The sequence below is a fragment of the Thamnophis elegans genome, chromosome 3, assembly GCF_009769535.1.
Source record: "Thamnophis elegans isolate rThaEle1 chromosome 3, rThaEle1.pri, whole genome shotgun sequence".
NCBI classification, from domain to species: domain Eukaryota; kingdom Metazoa; phylum Chordata; class Lepidosauria; order Squamata; family Colubridae; genus Thamnophis; species Thamnophis elegans.
In genome coordinates, this window is record NC_045543.1 from 118,272,783 (window position 1) to 118,296,937 (window position 24,155).

At 34.1% G+C, this 24,155-nt stretch overlaps 1 protein-coding gene across 1 annotated transcript in view; it reads left to right on the forward strand.

Moving 5' to 3' along the window:
- ADAMTS6 (ADAM metallopeptidase with thrombospondin type 1 motif 6) overlaps positions 1-24,155 on the forward strand; it is a 129,214-nt gene that overhangs the window by 62,956 nt on the left and 42,103 nt on the right. Inside the window, 3 exon segments of the mRNA XM_032213354.1 lie at positions 3,124-3,229; positions 9,189-9,340; positions 12,919-13,055. Coding sequence (XP_032069245.1) covers positions 3,124-3,229; positions 9,189-9,340; positions 12,919-13,055 — 395 coding nt within the window.

Consider the following 24,155-nt stretch of genomic DNA (forward strand, 5'->3'; position numbering starts at 1 on the left):
GTAAGGAACAGACCTCAGAATCCTTGAAGTCTTAACTTGCCATTCCCAAGGGAACACAATCAGTCTGGCGATATTCTTGTAACCTACTTGACTAGCAATAAGCTACTGTTGATACTCTTCATGAGTGGTTTTGTTTACTTTTGCCTGACAGTTTGCTCTTCTCTACACTCTTTCTGAGGCCTTTTTTGTATTCATAAGACCAGAACTGGATGCAGTATTCTCTATGTAGCCACAATAGTGCAGTGCAGAGTGGTGCTGTCAGTTCCCTTGATTTTGATACTGTCTCCCTGTTGATCAACATAGGACTGCATTGATTTCAGAAGATACTGAATCTTGATGCATTGAACTCTACAACTTCCCTGCTTAATTTCTACATATAGTTGTTCAAACCAAGAATCAAGAAACTTTTCACACAGCTTTTCTGTTCTGCCAGCTCTGATGACATCTCCACATGCCTTTATAGTAACAAGTTAAATCAGTAGACTTGGAGCACTTCCTCCCTACTGCAGCAGTCTTTAGTAGAACCCAACTCTTAGTGTAGTTTTTAAAAAGAAGTACATAATGGGGTTTTGAAAAATCTAATCCATGTATTTTATAGTTTCTGGAGTTTTTATACGGTACTATGGGAAACAGTGGGATGACTGCATAAATGATGATCTGGGAATTACAGGGGGTCACCCCCTAGAGTTGAAAGCTTTTCTGTGGCATTGTACAGGAATTACAGACTCCTAATTGCCAAAGATGTCCTGTGAAAGAAAAGCTACATATTCCAAGAAAAATCAGAGTCCCAAGAAAAAAAGTACATAAAGCAAAAAGAGGAAAGATATAGTATTACATTTACAGTGGCAAAGTTCAGAAATTTGCAGAGCAGCCCGAACAGTGGAAAAAAAAACTAGATAGACCTAAGAGGAAAGATAAAACAATAGTCTGAATAAAGTGGTTTAAAACTGATCATTTCTTGGGTTTGTTGGTTTTTTTTTAAGCATGATTATAGGAATTATTCCAGTCCACAGCTATAATTGTATTCATTATATTCTAAAAGTGTTAACAATATTATTTGTACTGTAGAAGAAAAAGGCATCAATAGATACTTTTGTCACAATGGGTAGAATTTATGGAATGCTATCGTTATGTTGTCATCTTTAAATTACGGGAAGGAAAACATGATTGTAACTTTTTCTATCAGAAATTACAGTTGGTAAAAAATAATTTCCATCTAATTTAGAAAGCTTGTTTTGATTACTTTTATTTTGCTCTAGTCTGGAGCCAGTGACTGTTATGTAAACTAAACATATACTTGAAGATTAAACATCAGACTATCTTCATTTCTTGTCCGTATCTAATTGCCGGGAAGCTAATAGAAATAATCTATACATATAAAATTATTTAAAACTGACAAAATTAGGTCAGCTACAGATAATAATGCCATACATGCATCCAGTTAATAGATTTTTGCATACTGTAATTATAATCAAGAGAACTAAGGGGTTAGAAATGGCTAACAAGGAGGATATACTGTATTTTTTGGAATATAACACCAGAGTATAACACACCAAGGTTTTGAAGAGGCAAATTAAAAAAAAAAGTTTTTGCACTCTGCAAACCTCCCAAAAATGGGGCCCCTTTTTCCCAAAAAAGGGCATGAATAACCTTTAGGAGGATTGTAGAGTGCTCCTGGTGGGTGCCCCTCCCAAATGAGCAAAAAACAGGCTATTTTTTGCAAAATCAGGCCCCGTTTTTTGTCAAAGAAATTGCATGCATAGCCTTTAGGAGGCTTATAGAGTGCTCCTGGGGGGTGGGGGAAACTGAGTAAAAAACATCCAGTTTTTCACTCATTTCTGCCCTCTCCAGCCCCCAGGAGCACTCTGAAAACCTCCTAAAGACTATGCATGGCCATTTTGGTGAAGGGGATGGGGTTTTGTGAGGCAAAAAGTGCTATATTCAGTGTATAAGACACACCCAGATTTTCAGCCTCTTTTGAGGGAAAAAGGTGCATCTTATACTACGAAAAATACAGTATGTATGGTTGAAGTAAAAATATTTTCTAACTTGTTTTATACTCGTTATTCTCAGACAAGGTATTTCCTGGTATTTTATATACCATAGTTTCCATAACTGAGTATGCTAGTTGAAGCAGATAGGAGAGATAGTGCAGAACATCTGGAGAGACCAGTTGGAATCCTGAATTATAATGATCTGCCTTGAAGGCAAAAAAGGTATAAAGTTAGTGAAGCCATGAAATACTTGTGATTTATTCCTATAGAAAAGATGTATCCAATATTATTTTTATTACTTTTTTTCTTTACAAGCACAATTGAGTTCTAAAAGTATTCTTTTTATAGAATTCTGTAACAATATTTTTGCAGCATACGTATAATCCTTAGAGGTGTACATTAATGTTTTTTCCAGATAAGCATACAGTACTCTGAGAAATATATCAGTAAGGCTGCCGCAGATCCTTTATCAGTAGTGATAATTGATTAGTCCTGCATTAAAGTATATCATGTACAGTACTCCATATGTAAATGTCTGAAGATATTCATTCATTTTAAATTTTTTAAGGCACATATTTCATGCTGTAATAAAAGAAAAACATGATAGTGAGTACAAATTAATGTTTCTTTCTCTGCAATTGATGTACTGAGGGTTATTTTTTTCTCATAAAATTTCTCTAGAATATATCACTTGGGGATTTTTGGGTAGCTAAAATGTTATTTGTATGTTTTATGAACCCACTAAACTTAAAACCATTCTTTTTGAAAAAGTAACGTGGACACATTTTGCTTTCTGCAACCTCAAAAATGTTAAAATAAAAATGCTTGCTTGAATTCCCTCTCTTGGCTCAAGTTACTAGGTGGTCCCAAGTTACCAGAAGTAAAATTTATAAATCTAACCCCTAGTCTAGACATTTTCCAGCAATGACTGCAGTTCAAAAAATATTAATGTCTAGCCGGCAAAGTGAAGTTCCCCCCAGTGGTTTTGCAAGGACTAAAAAGTTAACCTTTTGCCAACTGCTGCTATTAGGAATGGAGGTTATTAAAAATAATCCAGGCATTTATAACTAAGGCTTTTAAGACTGAAACAAGTTGGCATGACCCTTTGTGTCTCCTTTTGTTTGTTCAGGCTTGGCCTCTGTTGCTGGAATGTGCGAGCCTGAAAGGAGCTGTAGTATTAATGAAGACATTGGCCTTGGCTCTGCTTTTACCATAGCCCATGAGATTGGTCACAAGTGCGTATATTTTTAAACTTTTAATACATTTAGTTTAATTATCTTAATTTACCCTCTTATATTGGCTGCCTTTCCTGTATCCTGATTATTTTTGTTGTTTGATTTCATCAACCATATGATCTTGAAAGAGCTATTACCGCAGCACATATATATTATTGATGTGAAATTACTTCTAGTTGTGTCAGTTTAGCATAAAATCACTATTACAGTGTATTGCTATAATAGCACAAAATAAACCATATAAGCATAGAGTAATACTATACAATCATTGTACAACTATGTCATAACAACAATACAGTTCAGGATATATGTTTTGAGACTGAACTAAAAAAATGTTGCTTACCTTTTCATTTCAGAATCAGATTATATAGTACTGCTTATAACACAGTGTTTCAATTGGAAACACATTGAAAACTGCTTTTAACCATGTTTAATTGACATGATTAAATCACATTATTTTTAACTATTTTCACTGTTGGTCCTCACTGTTGTAATACCATGATCTCCTAATATGAATGAAACTAAAGTTAACAATTGACCACTTAATAAAATTTAATCTAAATATCATGGGAGTTTTTAAACTTTGATGCCCTCTATTTATTGCAGACATGTGCAGTCAAAATGAGCAGAGCTTAGATGAAGTTTTGATAGTACTTACCCTTGATCTGCACAAACCTGATTAGCTATTTTAATTCATTTGAAACTTCCTGCTAGCATAGTCATATTACCAATGAGTAATGTGTAGAGGTGTCAAAAAGTAACAAAGTGACCGTAACCATGTGATAAACCTATCTAATCCAAAATGGAACCCAAGTGCAAATAATGCAAGTGCAAAGTGTTAATTTTGTCATTATCTTTGTCATTATGGTTTGTACCAGATGCTTAATCTGAGAAAGCATGATCCATAGTTTGAGAATTCTGTTGCAAGGTTCATTATGATTCAGTCCAGAAATGGGAATTAGAGCCAGATTTACTGTCGCTATTATTTGATGCCAACATCTTGCTAACACCTTGAATTCAGGAACAAAAGAAGCAACAGCTTTTAAGACATCTGTATGTTACCATACATAAAACATACAGCTTGCTAACTACACAGAAAATAAAATAAAAAGAAATCTTGCAGTTTTTAGATCAACAATGATAGTTTAATTTTAGCTAATATTTTAGGAAGAAAAGTCAACTGAAGCCAAATGTTGTAGCATTAATTTTTTATATTTTAGAAGTCATATTGGCATAATGAACTGTTTCTTCAAATAAGAAACAAGTCACTGCAACCATTCTGTGATTTCAATATATTAGAAATCTGTTTCTCCATTTCTCTCTCCCTACTATTTTGATAAAAGTGATAAATCTCTATCATGTCTTTTCTTCTTTTTATAAATCTAGACACATTTAGAAATATGTTACCATCTTTTAGATGATGAAACTTAACAGATTTCAGGAGTTGTTGCAAACGTCTTCAAGGAATTATATGCTACTTTTGTTATGCATTTTATTTTAGGTCTTTCTTTATTACCAGTAATTTGATATACAGTGTAAAGATTCCTTAAAATGTCAGAAGAACATATGCAGGAACGAAATAAGGAGGTATAATGAATGAAAATGGTATTTTTTAAATAGTTTCTCCTCTATGCTGATAATTCATCTCAGAAAGTGCAAAGCAAGACTTGGATATCTGGTATTAAGAGCAAAGTTCAATTCCAATTCTATATCCTTTCAAGTCTGACATAAGGGAGCATAGGTTGGTGCTGAAAATCAAAAAATATGTAGATGTACATGGGATGATAGAGACTGGGAATGAGGGATTTCAAGTGGAATTCTTTATTGTGCACATTTTTCATGCATCATTAGGGAACGGAATACTTGTTCCAGTTTCAGATATGTTGAAGATCAGAATTAATATATTTTTCTAAGGGAGCAAACCAAGAGAAGGAAAATGGAAAAGATGGGAGTTATAGCAGTGTGACAATGACCAATTGTTTGGAATTATTTCCAATCAGATAATATTAGTCTCTATTTTTATCCTTTCCATATTAATTTTCAATATATATGTACTTTATGCCTGGAAAAAGTATTTATTTGGATACATGAATCTTTATTTAATGAATTATTGACCCATATTTCTGTTTGTTCGAACATTCTTGATAACTTACACAATACATACTCTAAAAATAATAAAATAATAGAGTTAAAATTTAAATAACCAAAATTAGAAGCTTGGTGAAAGACATACTTTCTATTACTTATCTAAGAGCCAAACATCCAACTCTTTAAGGAGAATATCTCATTACTAGAGAATATGACCCTTTCCTCATATATATGATGATGAAACTTCTAACAGAATGGACAATCCTATTGATCTAAGTTCCAGAACATTTTCATAAATGAAGAGGCTTTAAGTCATTTAGAATCATAAGACTAGCACCAATCCTTTTAACTGTGCCCATTAAGCAATTGCTAGCTAGTGCAGATATTTTAATGTCAGTATCATGGGACTCCTGTCTTACAGCAGTCTTCCGCTATATTTTTCACCAGTTACAATTTGTAGACATTATCAAAGGTGCATAAAGCACAGTGTAGTATCTGAGAAGACTGTGATCAAGACATGAATTGTCACTAAGTCTGACCAGTCCAGGAAGGCTCACAGCATCCTAGCCATAATAGTTGAAATATGCTTTTGGCACAGCTGCCATCTGTAAATCCAATTATATAGCTGGTGGAAAAGTGCTCTTCCAATTTTAAAGTACATCTTCCTGGGGGAGGACCATTCATCCAGATCAAGCTTTACTTTAACCACAGAATTGGACTTGTTATACCTTATCCAGCCCATTATTGATATTCAAGGGTACTGATTGCCTTGACATTAGAAGGCAGAGAAGACTAGATTTGGTATCCTCAGCATACTGATGGCATCTATTTCAAAGACCAGAACTACTGCATGATGAGCTAAATCACAGTTTTGCCAAAAAGCCCATGGGGACACTATGGGGAATGGAAGTAAAAGCTGACAAGAGAACTAGGAAAGTCATACTCCCATTTGCTTTCTGGTGTTTCAAAGCAAATGTTCAGCAAAAAAAACATGGTAGAAGGAAGGGATTTAACTATGGTTTCTGTTACAAAACCATTGTTTTCCATGAAGTTTAAATTCAGCCAATTTTTAATAACACTTATGAGAGTGGAAAAACATCTAGCAGAAATATTTGTAACATGATGATTAATGACTGTGTTAAAGTATCTTAAATATTAGAACAAGATGACAAATTGTAAAAGGAAGACATTCTTGAGTTACTTATATTGCTGTAGTCCAATTTACTTCAGTGCATCTGAAACAAAAGAAAAGATCAAATAATACATATGACATTCAATACACTGCCAGTTTAGGTTTTATCAAAAAAAGTTAAAGTCAAATGTTTTGGAAGCCAATATGCATCTGGGACTGTTATGTCTGGGAATGCAATCTAGAGCAGAACAAAAGAAAAATTGCCCTTCATACAGCAAATTGCAGTAAAAAATACATACTTACATTTTTGTTAGAATCAATGAGTATTTTCCTGCTACCTTTTTTAGTGAAGGAGACTATTTTTCTATATTAAAAAATTGGAAAGGCACTTCTGAATAATTTCAAATGATATATATATATATGTGTGTGTCTGTGTGTCTGTGTGTGTGTTGCATTTGTGCTGATAAATAAATAAAGGGAGACTAGTATAGTTCTATTTCAAGCTATTTAGCTCTCATCAGCTAGCCATACCCTTACTGGGATTTGAACCTGTGTTGTATTACATATTAAGCAGTTGTGTTAACCACTAAGCCACAAGGTTCTCCTCCTTTATCAGCTGGGCCAGGGAAATAGGTATGTGTTTAGTGTCACAACCCCTGGTATGCCCAAATATGGGAGGAAGCATACTGCTTCCTTTTTCTGTCTATCGGCTCATCACAAGAGACCATCATGACAGAAAGCCATTATTTTTACTGTTGCCTTTGTTACATTTGTGTTGCGTTTGTGCTGATATATATGTACATGATACCACCTACTCGTGAGCTTCGATGTCGTATCCCTCTTCACCCTAGTGCCAATCAAAGAAGCTTTGACAGCTATCCAAACAAATACAACCCCCCCAAACACATCCTTGATCTGACCAAACACTGCCTATCCAACACATATTTCATTTATAATGGACAAAAATACAAACAGATAGAAGGAGCACCCATGGGATCACCCCTCTCACCTGTCATTGCCATCCTCTACATGGAAAACTTTGAAACCCAAGCTCTAGAAAAATCTGATCACAAACCCAAACTCTGGCTCAGATATATAGACAACACTTTCATAATCTGGCCACATGGGAAAGAACAACTGGACAACTTCCTTACACACCTCAACAGCCTACACTCCAAAATACAGTTCACCATGGAAACAGAAATAAACAACCAACTTCCCTTCCTGGATGTCTTAGTCTACAGGAAATCTAATGGCTCCCTAAGACACACCATCTACCAGAAGAAAACACACACTAACCGCTATCTGCACGCACTCTCACACCACCACCCAGCCCAGATCAACTCCGTAGCCAAGACACTCATCTCCAGAACAAAACGCTTAGCTGATGAACAACACCTAAAAACCGAACTACACACTCTCACTAACGTACTGACATCCAATGGATTCCAAAGAAATAAGATCACCAACCTAATCCAAAAAGAAACCCTCACTAAAATCCAGGACAGAGAACAAGAAAACGGAAAAGCCCTCCTCCCATACATAAAAGACACCACGGACAGAATCAGCAAAATCCTCCACAAACATAACATCAAGACAGCATTCTGCACAAACCGAAAAATATCCACCATCCTAAGAAACCCCAAAGACAAAATTGAGTTAGAAAATCAAGGAGTATATGAAATCCCATGCACCACCTGCCCCACCACATACATCGGACAAACCAACAGAAGAATAAGTGCACGCATTGAAGAACACAAAAACGCAATCAGAAAAGAAGAACCAACTTCTTCCCTGGTCCAAAACCTTAAAGCCACAGGACATAAAATTGATTTTAAAAAGACCAGAACTATCGCCAAGGCTGAACATTTTAACAACAGAATAATCAGAGAAGCCATCGAAATAGAAAAACGCCCACACAGCATGAACAGGCGGGACAATACCTCCCGCCTGCCAGCCATTTGGAAGCCTGCCCTTATTGATAAATGAGTCCCTAACATGAGGAATGATTACATGAAACACAAACCCCCAACCAATCAAAACACACCTCCACCCAATCAGAATACAGCCAAGCTCCCACCCAATCAGCTCAAACCCCCACTGGCAGTTAAAAGGAAGAAACAGCCGAGATCTCACATTGCTCCTAGAAGCACGAAGCCTGAAGATGACGAATGAGACTTCGTCGAAATGTTGCCAAGACACTTCTAATTTTACGCGGGACAAAACCCGAATAACCAAAGACCTACATACTAACACCTGTGAAAACCTCAGAAAACATTATATATATATATATATATATATATATATATATATATATATATATATATATATACACATACATACATACATACATACATACATACATACATACATATATATATATAGTTTCAATTAATATGAAATATTTTTTTAAAAAAAATCTTTTAATCACTTTATATTTCTTGATTTGTTTTGCTCTTATGTGAAGGTTCTAAAATGGTAATCTTTGTTGGCACTAAATCAGATAGAATTATGCTGTAAATATAGTGAAATTTGTACAATGAAATGAACGATATAGACATGCTAATAATTTTGTGCTAATAGCTCTCATAAGTAACTTACATATAGCCCTCTATTTACTTATCATTCTCTCAGAACATTTTTCAGTATTCAGTTGATATGAAATTTTATACTGTATTGTTACATTTGCTGTTTCATATTAAAAAATAGTTTCTCTTCCCTCCTTATTCTTTTTGATAGTTTTGGTATGAACCATGATGGAATTGGAAATTCTTGTGGTACCAAAGGTCATGAAGCAGCAAAACTTATGGCAGCTCACATTACAGCAAACACCAACCCCTTTTCATGGTCAACCTGCAGTAGGGATTATATCACCAGTTTTTTTAGAGTAAGTATTCTCTCAAAGCAATTATACATTTTGGGAGGGGTTTATACCCTGCTAGTGTGAATAACAATGCTAGAGAATGTGTAGTCATAAGCCCCAATCCAGAAAAGTATGCAGAGTGGATGATCAGCACTGTCAGATTCACTCATACTATTTAGCTGTAGAAAATCAGAAAATAGAATGGAGTAGAAAACAGGAATCACTACAACTTATCATTTAGGATGAACATATTAAGTTTTAATACTGATAGTGCTACCCATCATAAGCAAGAACAAGAGCAAGAACTCCACCTTCAGGTCTTGGATGTCATTGTTCTCTTATTCTGCCCTCACTATATATAGATCTCATATGTCATTGTTCTCTTATTCTGACCTCACTTTATATAGACCTGTGAAAGACTTGTTTTGCCTCTTCATTTAACATGATTACTTCATTCACATGATTAAATGACATTTGACTTTACCATTGTATATGATAATGATTTGACCAGAGCAAAAATGTGTAATGTCTTCTGTAATGTTTGATAAAGGTTGCGTGTGAATAAAATGTTAGTAAAATTTATTTCTAATTAATCATTGATTTTGGGGGCAGAATTGAATTTATTAATAGAATGGAAAAGATGTTGTATACTTTGGGATAAGAAGCCAAATTACATCATGGGTTTTAGAAAATATATTTTTTCCTTAAACATTTATGATTGATAATAAAAGTGAACAGAAGGAGGAGAAACTGATGGAGGTGGGCAGACAGGAAAGGATGAAATAGAGCTGAAGAGAACATACAGGGGCTATTGATGAGGTTGTAAGCAGGGCAGTAGTCAACATTGGAAGACTAGAGGAAGAAAAAAAAGCAAAGAAGGTAATCTTAGTGAGAAAAACAGAAAATAACACCCAGGAACTCTTTAAAAAAAAAAACATGGCTAGGTATGTTTTGCCCTTCTGGTAGTTGATAGAAATTAAATGATACATTTATATCTATTTTTAGATCCTTCTTTTACAGATCACTAGGGATTTATGATTCTTAATAATAGCAGCAACAAAATGTAACTTTCTCCTACATGCTATAACATATGTTACTGTAAAGAAAATCCTTTGGGGTGTGGAATAATATTAGCTTCATTTAGTTTTGCTACCTAGCAAAATATTCCCTGGCTCCAATTTCTGTAACTCAAAGAAGATTGTTGTGTCAGATCCTTGATTAGGATCTGTTGAGTAATATGTTATATGTGCACTTGAATTCAGTTTATCATCACTTTTTTTGGTTTTACCCTTTGCAAATAAATGTCATCTGAAAGAATTATTGTAGAAATGTTGCATTCCAACAGAGGAGTATATTTAATAGATCCAATAACTTGAACTGCAAAGTCCTTGGTGTTCTCTAAGCTTGGTTATTTGCTTGCAGATATCTCATTACTTAACATTTTATATTACCTAGTTGGGTAATGAGACATCTGCAAGTAAACAGCCAAGCTCAGAGACCACTAAGGCCTCCAAATGTTAGATTGCTCGAGGAACTAATTTTAATGGTTAGTTTTGTTTATTATTCATTTCTGTTATATATAATTTATAGGTTGAAAACTATTCTTATTTCCATTCATGTTGTAATGGCAATATTTGGGGGTCAGATGGATGATTAGCAATCATTCAGAACGTAATTACTTAATTACTTTGTACAATACATGTATTTGACTTGTGGCTTCAAGATGCTTTTGTGTGCTTTATGTGGATAAAATGTTTCTGTTTAAGGGTTTAGTTTTGAGCCTCAAATGAAATAGTTTTCTGACTTAGTTATTCTTATGTAGGAAGATCTCTGCATTCTTCAAAAAGATTTGTTCTAATATGTATTTTGTCCGATTTATGCTTAAAATGGTCTTTAAAATTTAAGTTTATAAAATAAACCTTCATTTAACTTTTCCTAGCATGCATAAAGTTTGGAGGAAAAGTGGAATTTAAGGTTAGGGTTCATAGTTTGATCATGAATTCACTGATGGTCTTCAACAAAGAACTTTTACTTGATGTTATATAGAAAGAGAAAATCCTGTGAACTATCCCAAAGGTGCTTTTTCAAGAGGCAATTGGACTTTCTAGTTTTCTTTTGAAAAATTTCATTTCTCATCCAAAAAGCTTTTTCATCTATCTGGATGGTGGAAATTGCACCCAATCACTGGTATAGGTGTGTGGACAATATTTTAGTCGAGAGGAAAACACAGGAATTGGAAGTGTTCACCAAACATACCAACTCTGTGGACAGATATATCAAATTCATATGGGAAGATGTTAAGGAACATAGTCTAGCTTTCCTGGACTGTGCGGTACATATTAAGGAAGACAGAAGGCTTAACATTGAAGTTTACAGAAAACCCACTCTTGCATTTTTATTCTCACCACCCACTGGAGCACAAAATGGGAGTCATCAGAACTCTACATCACTGAAGGTTTGCTACCAGCAAAGATGGGAAAGAAAAAGAATGAAAACACACGAAGGAAGCCCTTAGAACGTCTGGCTATCCCAAATGGGCCTTCATCAAATCTCAAAAAAGACTATACAGGAGCTCCTCCATAACAGATAATGAAGAGAACAATAAATGAAGCAACATGGTCATTCCGGAGGTGGCAGGCACATTAAAAAAGCTCAGGAGGACATAACAGCCACGTGCACACTTCAAACCCAAAAATACATTAAGGCATAAGCTTGTCCACCTCAAAGATAAAACACCCAGACAAAAACTGGTATATGCAGTACAATGCAGTGTGCCCTAGGCAGATTTGTACATTGGGGGAAACAAAACAACCACTTCATAAGTGCATGGCACAACTTAGGAGAACAAACACATCAGGACTAGATTCAGCAGTCCATCTGTATTTAAAAGACACAGGCCACTCTTTTGAAAACAGCAAAGTCCACATTTTGGACAGAGAGGACTGCTGGTTTGAAAGAGGAGTCAAAGAGACCACAAATGTCAAAATTGAACAACCCTGTCTCAACAGAGGGAGAGGGATACAACATCATCTATCTCCCATCCACAACACAATTCTTTTAACAGTTCTAAGAAGGCTCCACACCCATTTGCACCAAGTGACCCTGATGACACAGATAAACCTCCAGGTGATCTTAACAACTCACTGAAAATGCAAATGACTAGCTGCATTTTTCTGCAAGGGCTATAAATCCTTCCACTCCCCACCATCCAGTCAGAGCTGAAGAACTTTATTGGATGAAGAGTGAAACATTTTCCAAGAAAAATCAGAAAGTCCATTTCCCTCTTAATAAAGCACCTTTGGAGCAACCATGACCTGGATGACTGAGAATCTCCATAGACATCCTGTAAACTACTAATCATTAACATACAATGACATGCTTGAGCAGTACACAAAATAGCATTTTTATGAATATATTGAAAATAAGTTATGAGAAGTTATGAATTAATGATCCATAATAGCGAAGCATTTCTACTTTCTATAATACACATGTATTTACATAGCTGTAAATGTGGTTAGGACTTTGATTTGTCTTCAGATCATATAAATCTTTCACCTTTTTATTAAAGAATAGTATTTCTGAATTTTTTTATGTTGAACAGTTCAGGCCGTGGTACTTGCCTTGATAACGAACCTCCCAAGCGTGATTTTCTTTATCCTGTGGTGGCCCCAGGTCAGGTGTATGATGCTGATGAGCAGTGTCGCTTCCAATATGGAGCTACATCACGCCAGTGTAAATATGGGGTAAGAGCTCTAAATCCTTATACTTTATTAACTGTCCCAAGTAGTCACTTATACATATTTCATCCTCACATAAAAGTTTATTCACATATAAATGTTAACACAGTTTTCTACTAGTATTTTGATTGTATTATTGTTTCAAATAAGGAACATCAGTTTTTTATGCTGCATCTTTTGCTTGAGTTGTTTGCATATATTAAATACATAAATGTTTGAACTGAGCATTTTTCCTCAAAATCAGTTGGATGATCTTAGAGTTTTAACTAACTCAGAACACTCATTTACCTGTAGAAATGCTGCTAATGACAAGGTTTAATGACAATGTTTAAATAAAGATCTCAGGATACATCTTTCTTTAATATGAAACAATTTTGCACAGTAAACAGTTTTAATTATGTTATGTATTACACTTTTTTGCTTTCTGTCATGGCATTATTATTAGTGACTGTGATTACCATTATTACTGTTAATCACTGTAATAATGAGTTTATTAAATTCATTATTACAGTTATTATAATTAGTTGAGTTGAATGAATGTATTCCATCCCTTTTATTCTTTAATAAAAGAATTGTTTATTATTTTGAAAATGATATTCAAAAATTTTGTGTGTTTTCCACATGCATTAAAAACCAACATCCAAATACAGTTAGGTTATAAAAAATTATTAATACAAAATAAACTTTTAGTTATTTTACTAATACTTAAAAACAGCTTGAAATAGCATTTAGTGGTTTTTATAAGCTAAAGCATCACTTACAATGATTCTGTCACCAGTAGGGTTTAAATATGAAAATGGCATTGAAATGGTATTTTGTAGATTTGTTGCCAAGTTACATATTATTTTATATACTTTTTAAATAAAATATTTTCTGAATGATAGTGTTTTGTCAGGTCTAAAAACTACATATAATAATTTACCTAATCATTTGCAATAATCACTTCTTTTAGAACCACAGTACAAAAGGAATTCAATTTTAATATCCCTAGGGTGATAAGTACAATATTATTCTTGGGATGAATTTTGGCAATTCATATAGCAATGGATTTTAAAGTTTTTTGTGGTTTGTTGGCTGACTAACTGTTAGCTTTTGACTTTTTCAACAAAAAGCCTGTATTGTTTCTGTTTAAGTTTCTTCTGCTTCTGTTTCTGTTTTTCTTCTCTTGATGTCCACATACTTTCATAAACTTTTTTCACTTAGCTATCCCATTTTAGGTATATTTAATAATAGAAAGGTGCAGTCATTTGACTTTATTACATGAAGTATCAGCATGAGGTATGCTTGACATTGAAAAATCAGTGTATATATTATCTTTTTTAAAATAGACTTTTTATTAGCTTCTCAAATAGTGCATTTATCTGGTTTTATCTTTGCAATAGTTTTGTCAGATAGGTAATAGGCAATGTGTGTGATCTAAACTAAATTTCCCAGGTTCTAGATTGACACTGTTAAGTTTTGCACTCTGAATTCTATACCACCTTCCCAGTGGTAGGTTCTGGACCCCGGCACAGCCGGTACGCTGCACACTGGGCCGTGTGTCCTAGACGGGCAGGCGTGCTGCGCATGCCACCGCCCTATGACACCCACCTGCTCAGCGGAGGTCACGTAGGCACTATACGCTGTGCACATGTGCGCAATGGGCCAGTTGCGTTATAAACAGCCATGGAATGCTGGCAGGCAGATGGGCCAAACAAGCCACCGTACTGGTAAGGTGGCCACTGCTCCCAGCTACTACTAGTACTCCCATACTGGGGCATACCGCTTGGAACCCACCACTGCACCTTCCCTTCTGCACTAATTTTAAACTAATAAGAGATTAAAAAGATAATTCTTAACTGATGTTGGTAGAAAAACAACTCACATTAGAATGGTGACTTGTCTTGATTGGATATTTGCAGGTTGATACTTCTTCCAAGAGATTTATAGTTTCCCTATAGTTGGATAGAAAATATTATATTCATTTTGTAGAGATTTATGTGGCAAGGTCCAATGTCTTTTTTCTTCAGCTATTCTTTTCTTCCTTTCTATTCAAGGGTTTCTGTCCAACTGTCTAAAACGTAGAAGTATTACTTAGAATGGAGACTAGTAGTCAGTTCCTAGAGTTCTTCATGTTTTGATGTTATTCAGTATTTTGAAATGATATTACATTATTTTTTAAAATGAATTGGGAAGTTTCAGCACAAAATACAATTGCTAGAATTTGTACCTGAACAGCTACCTCATAACATATCTTGCTCATCTTGAAAGGATTTATTTAGTAGCTGTTTATTCATTTGCCCAATGCAAATTGCATATGTTGACATCTAAATGACTTGGTATCTAGTCTTTCCCTGCCCACAAATTAAGGCCACAGATTAATTGCCCCATTATTTCCATCAGAAATATTGCTTATATAGCAGTAGCAGTAGACTTATATACCGCTTCATAGGCCTTTCAGGCCTCTCTAAGCGGTTTACAGAGAGTCAGCATATTGCCCCCAACAATCTGGGTCCTCATTTTACCCACCTCGGAAGGATGGAAGGCTGAGTCAACCCTGAGCCGGTGAGATTTGAACCGCTGAACTGCTGATCTAGCAGTAGCCTGCAGTGCTGCATTTAACCACTGCGCCACCTCGGCTCTATATGAATAACAGTTACTGGCAGTATCTTCTCAGCTATGCAATCTTCCTTGAGAATGCATTCCCAGCTTCAGCTTCATTGTTTTTTAGTGCCAGACAAAATCTTTATTATCCATCTGATGCAATTAAAATAAATAAGCCCTTTCGGTGTACTAGAATTTGTTGATGAACATTTAAACTGAATATTTACCTGCTGCTTCTTTTTTCTTATTTTATTGCTTCAGTTTTTATTTATTTATACAAAATGATTTCTACAAGCATATGAACTCTTAAATAAAAGAATTATGAATTGAGTCAAATGAACCAAGAACCTAGTTTTATTTCAGAAATCTAGAAATAAAAAATACTGTATCATATCACTTGCCAGGGATTGTGTTATTTAGGCATAATCTCTGAGAATAACTAGAACTTTTCACTTGTAAAATTGCTGTATAGTTCTTACTTTTATCTATGAAAACGTCATGGAGAACAGTTGATTGATTACATAATCATTTTGTTTTTGTCTCTTAGCCACCACAGAGTTAGATTTTTTCCCCAAGAAGTATAGTTTAATACATAAGGTAATTTTCCTGTAACGTAGTTACATGATTTCATGATACATGATGAGTTCATGATTTCTTTCTTTTTTCTTTTTGTTGGATTGCTCTATAGTAATGCAAGATTTGGAGATTTGAGAAACCAGTACTTTCAGCACTGCTGCTATAACTATTATTTATTGATTATAAATTTCTAAAAAAATACAGACTGAAATGATATGAATTCAAGGATGCAATTAATGACTTTAATGCAGCAAAACATGAAAATAAAAAAACTGTAGCTCATCTATGTTATATTATATCATTTTATTCATTCAGCCTGTGCATGCACACTTCAAAAACAAAATGAAAGAATTACTCCAGATTTCATACAAGCATTTTGCTGCATTTTAAATGAGATGAACTTTGTCCTGATTTTGCACAAGGTGGTCTTGGTTAAACAGCATCCTTTTTTCAGGCTGGCACAGAATCCCAATTATAGACCTGGTAAGGTTGAAATGTATTAACGGAAGGTAGAAAAATTGGGTTAAGAATTATCCAGCTCAGAACAAATGTATTTGTTTTTGTTTGCTTCACATTTACAGATTTAAAGCTGAGATGTAAAATGTATTTTTAGAACTAAGTACTTTACGCATATGGTTTACTTCTTATACTACTTTTAACCATCTGTAAAACACTTTACAATTAGTACTGAAGTTGACAATAGTGTTTGGGTATGTCTATTTTGCAATTCTTTTATAGTTCTTTTCATAGACTATTGGCAGGTTGTATGTGTGTACCTTCATATATTATTCTTAGCTCCAGATATATTTTTATAAACATATATATATATATTATATATTTGTAGTGAAATTAGAAATACCATCTAATCCTGTAACTATCTATCATGTCAGGTGTTTTATATATGTTTGTTAGTGTTTGTAATTTCCAATAGTGCTATCTAAGCAAAGGAAATTATGAAGCTTATTCATAATGTATACTAGCTCAGAAAGCATTCTTCTCTGAAGAATAAAAATATTCTGAAAACTATTTGAGCCATTTGAGATAGACCAAGTCAAGAAACAGACTTCACAGGAACTACTATAGCTTATTTTGTTATTGAATTGATTATTGAAAAACTGACAAGAGCTTTCCTCTGCTTTCCTTATATACCCAAGAGCAGTGGTCCCCAACCTTTTTATCGCCGCGGACCAGTCAGCCTTTGATAATTTTACCGTGGCCCGCTGAGCGCGCGCAGGGGTGGGGGGGCGTTGTTCGCGGTTTCGGTGGAATACGTCGATGACCAACGCTAGTAGCGTAGCCTTGCGCAGGCGCAGTTCAGTATGGCTAGCGTAGATAGCGTAGCACAAACTGCGCCTACGCAAGGCTACGCTACTAGCGCTGTCTACGCTAGCCCTACGTAGCTGCGCAGGCGCTCTTAGGTTTTTTTCAGGAATCGGCCAGCGCTGAAGCGCTGAAAAGGAATGAGAAGGGCGGCGCTGGACACAGGGGGGCGGTGGGCCGCTGGTGACGTCAGAGTGCCACCAGCGGTCCAGTAACACCCCTTGTGCCAGTTAGCCCTAATTTGCATACAGAAAGAAACTATGGCCCCCGGCCGCTGCAGCGATCATGGCCCCCGGCCGCTGCAGCAATCATGGCCCCCGGCCGCTGCAGCAATCATGGCCCCCGGCCGCTGCGCGGCCCGGTGCCAGGTACTCCACGGCCCGGCACCGGTCCGCGGACCGGGGGTTGGGGATCACTGCCCAAGAGAATCAAGATAAGTTAGACTTAAATTTCTTCCTCACTTCTTCTTTCCTTTCATGAGTAAGCTTATGTTTTTGTAATGACTGCTAATCTTTTCTTAAGACTATTTCTATATTTCAATATACTATAGCTAATAGAAGCATTCCTGGTTTCAAGATTTTAGTTTCCTTCTAAAGTCCTACATGTATCAAATATTTAGGAAAGGAGAAATGATCACACAGAAATCTAGAACACGACAGCTTTATATACTTCTAATTTAATGGGCAAAAGGCATCTGAAGTTGAAGATGTTCAGGTATGATATCATTGGCCAATATTTCTTGCTTCAGTGGCTAAATGTACTGAGAACATTATGAATTTTGCATCCACAAACCCTAGTAAATAAACAGGGATGTACTCTAAAATAAAACACATGGTTATATCCAATCTTCCACTGAATCATTTTCATAAATAGAACAAGGAACGAGGTCCCCTTCTTCCTATAACCTACTTGGTACCTTTTCAAGGAACATAATTGATGGTGAAATTATTTCCTTTGATGAAATCAGTACTGCTATCTGGGATATTGGGCCAGATTTTCGATGGTGATATAGAATTATGAGGACCTTGTAGCTCTGGAATAGGGATTTCTAGCAAGAGTCTAAGGGTCAAATGGTTCTAGACAATATAGGAAACATAAAAGACAGATTCTTTCCACTGATAAATGACAAACGAGCATCTAAATATTTATATTATATTGCTACTCTACTGATTATTGGTTTTGGCCAATAGTCAATAGGGAAATTGATAATGCAGGTATTTGTGACAGGTAATTGTCACATGCCTTCTTTAGCTTCCCTTTGCCTTTTCCCATATAAGTGATATGGAGAGCCTAGATTTTGCATTGTTTGCTCTGGCTAGTGCTTTCAATGCCTTGAGAAGGTTGTTGTCAGTTTTACATAGTCAAACAATTCTAGATCCATTTTGAAGTCTATTTCTACTAAGATTATTGTATTAATTAAAATTATGTCTTGACTTCTCTTTGATGATAACTAGTAGTTTTTCCTATTTATCTTTTATTTCCTGTCTCTGAACTTAAGGACTGCACTAAAGAATTTTGATCTACACTATTGCTTCTGTCTTAGCTATCTTTAAAAGGACCAACCAGGTCTACTGATACACTGCATAGATTTTGAGGGCCTGAAAAAGAGTCTTGGTAATGATCACATCAATTTGGATTACAATAGCGAGATTGGTTGCTTATAATGCAGGATAAGTCTGAGATGCTAGTTGACAGTTGATGAAGCTTGTAATAAGCCAGGGCCTAGAAAGAAAAGCTGAGTGATTTACAGATTTGCTAAGGTTCAGATAAGCACCCAATATATAGGAAAATAAGATGAGATTATGATTTACTTTATAGTTGGATTTTTATATTAGATACTATAAAACCTTCAGCATGTATGAATTGATAACATGCTGCATCGCTTCATAATGAGCATTTATGAAAATGGAGCATTAAGATTTGTGATTTTTGGGTGCTTATCTGAATCTAACTGAGGTTCATATATCTTTAATATTCACCCTCATATATATAAAACACAATTAACAGCATGAAACAACTGAGGGTGGAAAAATACTAGCTGGATATTTTTGCAGCTCTGAATTGGAAATATAACATCCAAGTATTTTTTTTAATGCTCTGTTTTAACAAATGCTCATCAAGAGGTGCAGCATATTAAAGATTAGCATATACTAAAGGAATATTTTAAGTTATTTTAAAAGTAAACTGTAATAGTTTTCCAATGATATTATGTTTTTATCATTTATTTCTCTTTTATTTTCTTAATATTGTGAATAAACAATTTGTTCATCTTTTATCTTATACTAAAATTACATATGGGAAATAATACAGCATGTTATTCATCATATAAATAATAATAAATGGAGGGATCGTGTTATATTACTTATATTATGCAGGAGCTTTAGAGATATTTAATATACCTACTTGTACAATTCTGCATGACTTATGGAAAGAGGCTCCACAATATATAACATAAAAGCAAAAAGAAGATAATTTGATTTGCTGTTTTTTTTCTCTAGATGGGTTCAGCTTTCTTTAAATGCAAATACAAGCTTCCGAATTCCAAACTGAAGTCATGGAGCCCTAAGATACACCGTTACAGGTTGTGATCTATCTTGTCTTGATCTTGTGAAAGGCTACAACTTCAGTTTATGTTTTGATTACAATTGCCCATATTTCTCAGAGAAATGTTTGTTTTTTACATGCACAAATGCAGGTTCTGATTTTGAGCTGATTTTCTAGGTTTCCAATTTTGCTTTCTTCAGGACAACAATTTTTAACTAAATTACTCAGAGAATAGGATAAAATCTATTTGAAGACAGTAAGTGCATTTCTAGACACTGGAAATAACGAAGAATAAATTACTTAGAATGGCAGTAGTGAATTAAAATTTTAATTTGAAAATGTAAGCTTTCTTAATCATTTTCATTCTGGGTCTCTAGGCTGCTCAGATTATTTCCATAGTAGATTATTAAATGAAGTCCTATTGAATTCTTATTGGTACAATCATATGTAATCAAAGTTAAGGTATTAAATTTAGGGAATAATACAAATTCATAAAGACAAACAAAATCACAGTGATTACTTTAAACATCTCTAAACTTGGCTTTTCCTCAAAATGTGTATTCAATGTTAATATTGCTATAAAATGAAAATATCCTAGTGAATATTGGTTTCATATGTTAAAAGAATATATATTTTTATATCATTCAATAAATTCTGAGTTACATTTTGCTTCCAGTTAATTATTCTATAATATTCTTACAATATCTACTGAGCAATGAACTTTCTCAATTCAGTGATGATGTAAAACACAAATTTATTGTATTTATAGATGACTAACTGATAATTTCATTAGTGTTGGAATAGCCTTTTTGTTGGCACAAAAAATCCTAGAAAAATATTAGTTTTGTTACCTGAAATTCTTACAAGGCTTACAGAAATAGAACACAACTCACTCTGAGGAAATTTTCCAAAGAATATTCAGAAGTTTTTTTTTTTACTAATACATGATTTTATAGGTTTTTTAAACATTTCTTCTCAAACTATAAAATATAGAAGATAATATTTTTAAATTATACACTTTAAGACAGGATTTTTTAACATTTTTTTTACTTCTTTATTATTTAATTTGTGTCCTACTTTTCCATCTCAAGATATCTCAGTACAAATTTAAAGATTTAAAAACTAATTACTGTATAAAATGTAATGGTATACGGAATGCCTTGGGAGATGTTGAGAAGAGATAGGCCAAGGGAACAATAAGATAAAAGGCCATTAGTCCATACCAGGAATAAGGGCAGGGCAAACAGCTAAGAAGGAAGATTTTGTTATGTAAACTTACAATAAACTAGAATTCGCTCAACTGGCCATGTTCATGTCTGGTTTACCTTGCAAGACTTACACCAATCTTGCAAGTCTGAAAGTACATTTCTCCCCCTCCTTTTACAGCTTAAGAAACCTGGGAGTGTTCTGAGATGCTTACTTACCCTGTCCACATTCCTGCTGTAGGCTAAGTTGCCTTTTATCTGACCTTTCAGCTGTGTCTCTTCTCCCTCTTTCCCATGGTTATTCCACTTATAATTACATAAAAAGTAGCCATATAATTTTCAGATCTAAGGTCAGGGAAAACAGAAATGGTGAATCAGTTAGGATGTTTGACGTAATCCTTAAATTCATCTTCATGCTTCCAAATGTTTTAGAATTGAATGCTTGTATGACTTAACAAACAGATGCATTATTTTAAAATATCTGGAATTATCTGGAATAGGAAGGGGAAAAAGTGAGAAAGAAACTATTCAAGAATGTTATGTCTTTAATAAGTATAAGTATAATCTTTATTGTCATTGTACTTAAATACAACAAATTGGTTGTATTAATAATGCAATGCAATATATCTGTGTCAGCACCAAAGGATCCTTTTAAATCTTGTTTTGGAAGAAATCTAGATAATATATTAGTGAATAAAAGTATATACAGTAATTGAGATACAAATTTAATAATGATTTATTGCTAAGATAAGCATATGTGTTACACTATAAATTGTATAAATAATTTTTGGGCAAAAAAAATCATTGAATGACTTTAAGTATGAAGGCAAGCTTCCTATCTACAGAGAGTCCTCGACTTATGACTGGTTACTTAATGACCACTTGAAGTTACAGTACCTAGAATTGTATGTTACATGTATGTAAGATCAACAACTTAGTTGTTAAAATTATTATAATAGCTAAAATAAATAAAACAGGTAATGCTTTATTATCTCACCAATACAATAAGATACTTTATATCCTGTATTTCTCCTACCAATTAAAGAAAACCCAAAACATATATATTAAAGTTGCATCTAATAATAACTAATGTTTATTTTATCTGTGAAATGTAAATATACATTTTTAAACTTTTTATTTTTCTCAAATCATGTATCAAAATGGAATAAAAGTAATATTTAATATTGATTTCAATTGAATTGAATTTTTAGGATATTTGTAGTATTGTTTACTTATTTGGATTAAAAGCTAAAATATCTCTAGCAAGAATTTTCTTTTCCTGTTTCCTGAAATAAAGTCCCCCTTTATTTAATATAACAATATAATGTAATTAATCTTCTTATGTGCAAATTAAACTAATGCAAATAGATGTTTTTAAAAATCTGATTGGCTTCCTAAGGAGATCTATGCTATTTTCCGAGAACCACCATCAGAGAAATAATAGCACTGATTTGAATCTGAAAGTTATTATTTTAACTGAATTATATTTCAACAATTCATATTTTGATAACTGCAGCCAGTTTGCCAATAGTAAGGCAACTGGAAAAATGTAATAGCTGTAATTAACTGGTCTTTTTAATAAAATATATTTCAGACAATGCAAGAAATATGATTGGATGCTAACATTTGACAATTAAAGTCTTATAAGCTACATAGATGCTTTTATGAGCAAACACTATTTTAATATAGTAAATTAACCAATCTTGCTTATTGTACTTGGTATTGTACTGCCTAGCTGAGCTTGTACCATAGTTCTCGATATTTTGATACCAAATATCAGCTTTTTTCAACAGAAATTATTTACTGTTTTTAATAATTATTGTCATATGATTAAATATGAATAATATTCAGATATTGTCCTATGCATACATATATTGTTGGATATATATTGTTGTTACATATATTGAAAAAGAACTTAGTGAGACATGATGTCTAGACTACATAAAATGCTTTGATTAAGCTGCCTAATTGTTAGCAACAAGGAAATATATTGTCTAAAATCTGCAAGAACAGCAAAAATGTTAATGAATTGAGTGTCTTTCCCAATTTTCTCCTTATTTTCTGATGCATCAGATTATATGATGATGTAGAAAACATTTTGAGTGCATCAGCAGAAACATAGATGGGTGGACGCTTTGACAGAAGCTATCTTGTTTCTATATTGTAACATTAATCAAAAACCAATATGGCAATGTGATTAAATATATCATTTTCTGCAATTCTTAGCACTTCAATGTGTGTTGTGTACAATTCTTGTTTTTTCAGGTTAACCAATCATATCCATCAAATATTAACATTTCTATAGTGATAGTTTAAATATCTGATATAAGTCCAATTTTTGGAATAGTATGTAATGATTTAGCCTACGCTGTCAAAAAAATGAGAAAAAAAGAATAGAGAAGGATTTCTATATTTCAACTGATTTAAAACAAATACCTGCTCCACAATCACTGTTAACTGCATACTAATAGAAATGGACCGAATCTGAACACCATTGAAGTCTTATTCAGATAGCATTACTTCATTCCCAATTCCCACAAATTCTGACTTTGAATGTGATACTTAACCATCTACCCTATAAAAACATAATTGAGTTCAGCTAGGAGGCCAGAACATAGAAAGGAAGAATCTACCATCTGCAAGAAGAATCTCATAGGGTATACAGAATAGCTCATAATAAATATGTGATCTTGAAGTTTCAGTCTCAGTAATTAGGGCTAATAAGACACTGTCTATGCTTGGTCAAAAGCTGAGATCATATCCCTTTTAAGACATCATTCAAATGCTATTAAGTGCAGGAAAAAGGCTTTCCATTAAAGCCTCATGAGCATCAAACTGTATTGCCACTTGACTGCTGGAATCCTTAATCTGTTATTTC